This window comes from Cyprinodon variegatus, unplaced genomic scaffold (assembly GCF_000732505.1).
Source record: "Cyprinodon variegatus isolate N-32 unplaced genomic scaffold, C_variegatus-1.0 Scaffold497, whole genome shotgun sequence".
Taxonomy (NCBI): Eukaryota; Metazoa; Chordata; class Actinopteri; order Cyprinodontiformes; family Cyprinodontidae; genus Cyprinodon; species Cyprinodon variegatus.
The window spans coordinates 523,429-531,480 of NW_015150950.1; the positions used below are offsets into that span (position 1 = coordinate 523,429).

An 8,052-nucleotide genomic window follows, 5' to 3' on the forward strand; every position below is an offset into this window, starting at 1 on the left:
TTCCACTGTCACTGTCATTTTCTATCAGGTTTACATCTAACCTGCTAATTCAAGCTTCCTTCCTAGGAACAACACACAGGATGTGTTAGGTACTAGTTTAAAAAGGCTAATATACATTAAATTAAGCTTTAAACAAATGTTGAGACTCAACACCTTAAACAAAGACTTGACTTGGATGTGAAATTATTTATCCACAAACATCTTTTTCATACATATATATAGAAAACATGGAAGTACTCCCAGGAGGGATAATCCCTTTAAAATGATCTGAAGGACCATTTAGTCAAATTATAAGTCAAAACCACTTTCAAATCTCCTGTTTAATCGCTAACTCAACCATAGGAAAAAATAAATTCATGAGTTATATCATGTTTTAGCGATAACTCTCTGCTGTGCCTGATTTAAAACAGAGTGGGCCAAAATTCCACAGCATTAAATTTAAAGACTTGATGTCAATTTTTGGTACCGAAAATGAAACACCAGCTACTTTTTTATTTAAAATGGATTTACTTCTTCAGTATGACCAGTTTGTTTTGAATAACTTCCTAGCCTGTATAAAAGAAGCCATCATTTGTAAATTCTTTCCATATTTACTCAGACTATCTTTGCCTGATGTTAAGTATTGTTTGAAGTACTCATACATTTACACATGCATGACAAAACTACAAAAACAGCTGAAATTTAAAAAGGCTGCAAATAATTTTTGACAGCTCTCTGCTTAAACATGTAGGGATTGAATCAAAGGCAAATGCAGTTTGTGTTCTAACTGGTACACGACTGTATGGAAATCAAAAGAGAAGAAAAGCTACAGGAAAAAAGGGAAAAAAAAGGCTGTGAATGGTAAAAATGTTTGCTTGATTATCTCAGTCACAGACAAGCCTTAACAAAATTTTAGTATGAGATCCCCTAAGAATAAACTCATGCATCTATCTATTTTTAGCTTGTTTTAGATTTAAAGGTAAGGTAGTATAAACAGCAACCCCTGCAATTAAATCCATTTCTACCCTACAATTTAGTTTGAGACTACTGCATTCTGAATGTCATTCAGTGTTTGGCTGCATAGACACTATAAGAAAAGCCACTTTCTTTTAAATATCAAAAGAACACAAAAGTTAAGAGAGAAAAATGTCACTCTTTTAGAGTGGCTTTGTCGCCAAATAAACACAAAACCCAGACACCACACAGCAGCGCTAGCTTTTTACTTTCTCAAAGGTTAACCGTGGAGCAGAAATTACTTTTGCAAAGGATAAAGGACTTTCTCCTTTTAACTTTGTTATTTGTTTTAATTCTAAAGCCATAAAAGTGCTCAAATATTGATGCTAATGTATTTGAAAGAAATCAACGACCAGGCAATCCATACAGTGTATGCACTCATGTAGCATCATGAATTATGCATTTATTTCTGGTGTTATGACATAACTAATATGCATCAATTATTAAAATGCTTTAGGAGCCAGAATGAGAATGACAATTTTTAATTTTTCAGTTTGTTTACTACAGGCCTCTGGAGGTTGTTAATGTGTGAGCAGTTTGAGTTCAAATTACGAGCCTAAAACTTTATCTATAAAACATGCAGGGCGTTAGAATCTTACAGGAAACAGCAGCCAAGCCTAACCAATAAAACCTTCTCGAAAACAAATGGTAAAATACATGAAGATATCTATGTAATTTCACTCTTATCTATTATTACTTAGATATTTGTTCTCCTTCCACCGGGTATATTAATCGACATGGTAAATAAAGGGCTTATCTTTAGACCACAGTTCTTTATTCAAATTTATTATCCCATGTTTAACAATATCTTAATCAATAATTCATCGGCAAAGAATTAGAAATGCGATATATAAGCGTTTTCCAATTCTTTTTGCTGAGTTAAGCTGGTCCCACTGCGCTTTGTGTTTCACCATACAGATTGACACATTTCTTTCTTTTTCTTTTTTTTTTTGCTAGGCAGAAGCCCTCAGCTAGGCTTAATAAAGTTTGTTTTGATAGCACAGCAGGTGGAAGCAAAGGCTCTAATCTTGGTCTCTGCTTCCTGTGTTAGAACCTGCAAAATTTTCTGCATGTGCTCACCTCCTATATTAGTCAATTATATACTGTTAAAGTAAAGTGATTTTGTAAGGTTATGTCAATCCTTTAATCTCTTACAGGAGAAAATGTGCTTTTTATTTTGTGTATAATACAAATATGAAATAACAAAAAAAGAAGCAAAACAAACCATCTTACCCTACAGGAAGTAGATCAACCAGCAAAGGTTATCTGCCCTGTGCTTTTAGAACAGTGTAAGGCAAGGCAAGGCAAATTTATTTGTATAGCACAATTCAGTACAAAGACAATGCAAAGTGCTTTACATGATTAAAATATAGAAAAATAAAACAGAATCAAAGCAAGAAGGAATAAAATAAGAAAATAAATAAATAAAATAAAAAAAAATAATAATAAAAAATGCAGACTCAAACAATGACGTCTTTACCAACTTCTATCAACCCTGTTGACTTTATAGGTCCCGGACCTATTTATTTAAACACGATGGCGATATGTAGTTGTATACCATGCAAAAACATTGCTTGAAAATTTTTTCTCATCCAATAGTTTTTTAAAGGTATAGAGGAAGATTTTTGCACATTTTTTAAAAGACCTGCCCTCTACACTTTAAAAAAAATGCACATGCACAACCCTGTACCCGCTCCCAAGAGGGAACGCCTATTAAATAGGTGCGAGAGCATGGACCAGCCCATTTCTCCTCTTGCACGCTCTTTTTATAAGTTGCTGTTTGCATCACTCATACAGTACAAGTTTACTTTCCAAAAGAAGATTTGTAATTTTTCCACTCTGTCAGACTCACCAACGGTAAGTGAAAATGAGAACTAACACATAGGGCTGCCTTATGTAAACATATCACCAGAATGATTGGCAATTCATCCACCCAGAAAAAGAACGCCCTCCACTATATTTTTAAGTTTTCAACGGCAATTGTTTGTTCAAATTCTCTGTTGATTAAATGAGACACATCAAAGTACATAACTGCAATGTTTAGAGAAAACAGTGCATTAGTTTTGAGTGGACAAAGATTCTTAGCTCTGTTGAGACTAAATTAAAAGTAAATAATAATAAAAAAAATTCTCTTTGTCAAAGGAAACTACTGCTGGAAGAGATGCTGCAGCACAGCGTCTTCACCCTCTGTGCTACACACCTTAACTAATGCAAATAATATACAACTCATGGACTATCCATGTGTACCACTTTTGTTGTGATGTCATAGGTGAAGTATTCAATATGTACATATTTAATTTTTATAAATATAAGTTAAACTCACATTTTCTGTTCTGCCTGGGAGAGCTATGTGCAGCTACAGTAAGATGCTTCCACTGTATGACAGTGGTTCTCTTTGGAAGTTAGGAATCATGATGAACAACAGACATTTCAAATGTAAATCTATTCCTCATATTTGAAAAGCATATTAAAAAACCTTTCTTGTTTCATTTTAGATATGCACTACCTTGAGTTGATCTTTCACATGAAATCCCTCAGAAATGTCTAAAAATGTAAACATGGCGAAGTGTCCCTTTGCAGAGCCCCATATACAGTAACTGTCTGGAGGAAGTCAGTGCATTTTTCTGTGGTGGTATCATTTCCTTTATCCCCTAATATTTTTACAATTTAAACGGGAATATGTATGTTTATGCACCTATTTTGAAAGTTGATTATCAGATAACACCCCCTGCTGCTCTTGTTTGCCACAGCTAAGCAAGACATTATATTTTTAAATATATGCTATCTTTGTTTCCATGGTGAGGAAAGAATAGTCATATCCACAAAATGGGGGGAAAAAAATGCTTTTTTGTTTCTTTTTAGAGGCTTTTTCAGGTTTTTCCTGTTAGCAATAGCAAAAGAATTGTCTAAAGTGTCAGCTACAGGGATTTAGCTGCTGTCGATAATTTTCTTTCTGTCTGTTTTGTCCTTTTCAGCAAACCCCCTGCTCATTAATTCCTCCATGCAGCCTGATCTGACAGTGTCCCGTACATATACCAGCCCCATATGTTTCCAGGACTCTATTGACAAGGAGTTAATGGCAGAGCACTCACTCCTCGACCCGCTGCCTGATCTTAAAGCAAAAGGTTAGGAAATAGCAATATTTTCACCCATAATGCCTTTGTCAAGTGCTGCTGGACTAGGAAGAGAAGCAGAGAACTGAGCAATTGTGTAACAAAATATTCACCTTTCTTCAGTTTCTTTGTTATAGAGCAAAGCAACCTTTGCTCCATAGCAAAGAAACCTTTGGTCAATAATAAGCTGATCGTCTTCCAGTCCATGTAACCCCTGTGTTAGTATTAATATGCTTTTAATGCACTTCTCACTTGCCAAGGAAATAAACTTTATTTGCTGATGCATGTTCACTAAAATCCAGAATTACAGTGCTTTATTTTTAATACGTTAATTTAGACAAGATGTAAGACCAGATTCTCGGTCATACTTTGTATTCCCTGCGCGTGATCTTCCATGTTGAACAAATGTTACTAAATTTTCTTTTTGCAAAATTCAAAAAGGAGAGAGTAAGTTTTAATCGGGGAATTATTTAAATATTTGAAGAGATGGCAGTGTGCTCCTCTCAGGTAATGCCATCTCTAAACACGAAGCTGTCTGAGTACAGGCTGTTCTCATTTGTGGTTCCCTGTTGGTGGAAGAAGCTGCCAAATTTTATCAGAGCAAAGAGCTTTTTCTCTCTCTCTCTCTGCCTTCAAGAATCAATTGCAGACTGTTTTTCAATACCTATACTCACTCCTTTAACACACACTCCTATCTCAAAACTTTTTCTTGCTTTGTATTTTAAATAGATGTATCTTAATTGCACATAAAAGATGTACATCACACAATTTTTTTAAAAGTTCAAAATTCTTAGATATCTTTAGAATAAAGTCTTACAGTCTTACCTTTCAGATATATGGATATTATTTGGACCTGTATTAACAAACCCTCCTCTTAGAGGGCTTCTAATTTAGGCTAAAAACTGCAAAAGACATTTAGCTTAAGAGCAAGGAGGGGAAAGAAGCTTTTATCTTATCAGGAAGGTGTAGTTAACCAATTACTAAGTGTGAGGCGGTCTTTAAACAGCCGTGATTGGTTGTTTAAAAAAATCAACTCAGTTCCTAGTAATCAACAATGAGAAACTACTCTATTAAAGGATTTGAAGTGGATCAGGAAATATGTGTCATGACAACAGTGATGAAAATGTATCAACATTGTCAGAAACAAGACATCTGCCAATGTCTTTCGGCCAGCAAACAAGCACAATTAACCTGCCCTACACCATCGTGATTGACCATTAGTTTGATGGGTTGGTGCCTATAAGTGTTTATTTGTAAACTTAGGTTTTACTGCTGACTAGGGCTAAATGATTTTGCCAAAAATTTCTTTTTTTCTTCTTTTTCCACCAATATGGAGATTGTGATTTTCCTGATATTTTACTTCAGGGTTTCATTGGCTGTGTCCGAACGTCCGCCCTAACCCCTAAATCTCTCGATCACTATACAGAGCGGAGACTATATAGTGGACTTTATAGTGATCTCAGTTAACTTACCGTTCAGAGAGATGATCACTGCTTTTCGCTCCTCGTTGGTCACGTGACTTCGCCTCCCCGCACGGTGCCCTAGCCATCTTCGTTATTGGGCCACACTGACAGCAAATCCCATAGCTTTGCGAGGAGAAATCTCCTTGCAAAGCATTCCACTCATATATCTGCTCGTCTAGTGACTATGGATGATCGCTACTTTTCAAGGTGCTTTTCAAGTCCACTTCTTTTTCTTCCACTAGACTTTCAAACTCTCATTTAAAATCACGTAACCACTATATAGTGTCCTATATAGTGGTTAGGGTGGACATATTGACACAGCAATTGTTTTCATGAACTTTAAAGCTTACTCACCCAGAGTTCATTGGCTTAGGATTTAACTGTTATACTCTTTTTTGAGAAGTACATAATTCTTATCCCATTTTATTTGTTCAACCAGCCTACTGCATATTGATTAACATTTACAAACAAATTGTACACAAATTGAAAATGCGTTAGATTGTAGCAAAACTGCTACCTTACATCCATTGTTCCGAGATGGACAAAACACATAAAACAAATACAAATATTATGAACATAATATATAACTGCAGTGAAAAATGTGAACAGGACAGTGCAGTTATTTTAAACATTGCTCCTCTGCGTGGACTCTATAGGAGGCCATGGTGCTGAGACCGCTCAGCGATTTAGACCATATACATATTTAGAAAGTGGGGACTGGGCCAAAATCTGAAGGATTTTGTATTTAAAGCAGTAATTTGTTAAAATAATGAAGTATTAAGCATTTAGCATTTTGTATTTTGACTTTGACATTCAGTGACATGCATGATTCTGTTTCTCTCCTCCCTTCTGAGTGATCAGGAACCCACATTAAGAGTGTTACCACGACATAAAGGGCTGGAGTAAAGAAGTCAGCATCTTAATGTATGAATGTAAATTGATATAGGGTAGGAGGGATTGCTGCAAAGTCAAAAAGTCAATTAAGCTATTCTATTCTATAGTCATAACAAATTAATTTGACTGGATTGCAATATAACTGTGATCAAAAAGTAAAATACATGTAGTGATATTTTAATGTTCGTATAAAATAGATCATTTCATTACATATTTTTTTGTGTAAATTGATCTATTTGTCATGGAATTTTTTCTGATATAATATTTGATATAAGTTGCTTCTTTAAACCAATGCAAAAGGAACTGCTGATGTCTTTCTTGCTTGGCAGAGTGTTGAAACACATCTGTATGCTTCAGACCAGCAGACCGCCAAGAGGTCTGCTTTTCAAGGGTAGACTCAACTGCTGATGTGTTAATCATGTGCTTTCAGGAGTAGCGTGTGCCTTGTCCTTTCCCTCTTAAATCCTATGAACCCAACAATGCTTGAATTAGCTTTTGACAGATTATTTAATCTGGTTTAATTATTATTTTCTGTAGATTTTGACACTAATTTAAATATTGTTAAGATCTAATAATAACCAGGTGTATTTTGTCATAATATTAAAGGGCATAGAATTCAACTAGGGGATTCTTTCTAGTTCCCATGGTTGTTGAAAATAAAACAAAATACAGTACAACTGTTTTCTTATCAGTCTACCTTTTGATTATTGATCTTTTCTGCAGAGACAATTTTACAGGGCAGTTTGAACAGTTTGACTCCACTCTATCTTTGTCGTGTATGGGGCGTTACTCTTTTGACGTTAGTGTAAAACAAGTGGACATAAATTGCACTCCATGACAGCAAAGGGAAATAATGACTGGACAAGAAAACATGCACTAGCAATACTAAGAGCTCACATACAGAATGCGTTTCACAGGAAACTGATATTAAAATACGTGACTTGCAATTTATTTCTCAAGTACCTGCAAATCCATGACCTGCAGCTCAGCTTCAAACCTTTAGAAGTATAAGCGAGTCCAGGTCGAGAGACCTCCACAGCACAGATAGAAATGCTTGGCTGGTCACAAGTAATATACCACCAAAAATAACTTGAGTCACATATCAGCTTCATAAACCTTGGGTTTCACTGTCAGACCATTCCTCTGTGTCTTAAGCTTTCTGAGGCGGACATTAAAGGCTGTTGTTTACATGGGCAATTTAACCGCTCGCACTTCATGTCTGTACTGGAAGCTTTATGTGCTGCTGTCAGTGATGGAGGATTTAATCACAAATGAAAAGTAGAATTTTTCAACTTTATAGCTTGAAGGAAAATACAATAAAACTTCAGCATTGAAAAATAAGGAGATGGTACTGGAACAACTGGTGAACTCCACTGCAGATGTAAAAAAAAACAATACGGTGGTAGTAGTTATCCACTGAGTTTGCAGTTATTATTAATCATTATCCTATATAATTATCATTCCTATACTAACAATATAAATTATATTTGTTCTTCTTATCTTTTTGAATAAACCAAAACATTTTTAACAATTTCGCATCTCACAAATTAAACTTTTTTACTCTTAAAGTGTAGCCTACAGTATATCTA

The 8,052-nt window shown here is 35.1% G+C and overlaps 1 protein-coding gene across 3 annotated transcripts in view; it reads left to right on the forward strand.

The window, feature by feature from the left end:
* Nucleotides 1–8,052, forward strand: part of unc5d (unc-5 netrin receptor D) — a 272,442-nt gene that overhangs the window by 224,182 nt on the left and 40,208 nt on the right. For all 3 annotated transcript variants that reach the window (XM_015390399.1, XM_015390401.1, XM_015390400.1), the window contains exon 10: nt 3,969–4,118. In XM_015390399.1, the coding sequence (XP_015245885.1) occupies nt 3,969–4,118 (150 nt within the window). The remainder of the gene's footprint in view (nt 1–3,968; nt 4,119–8,052) is intronic.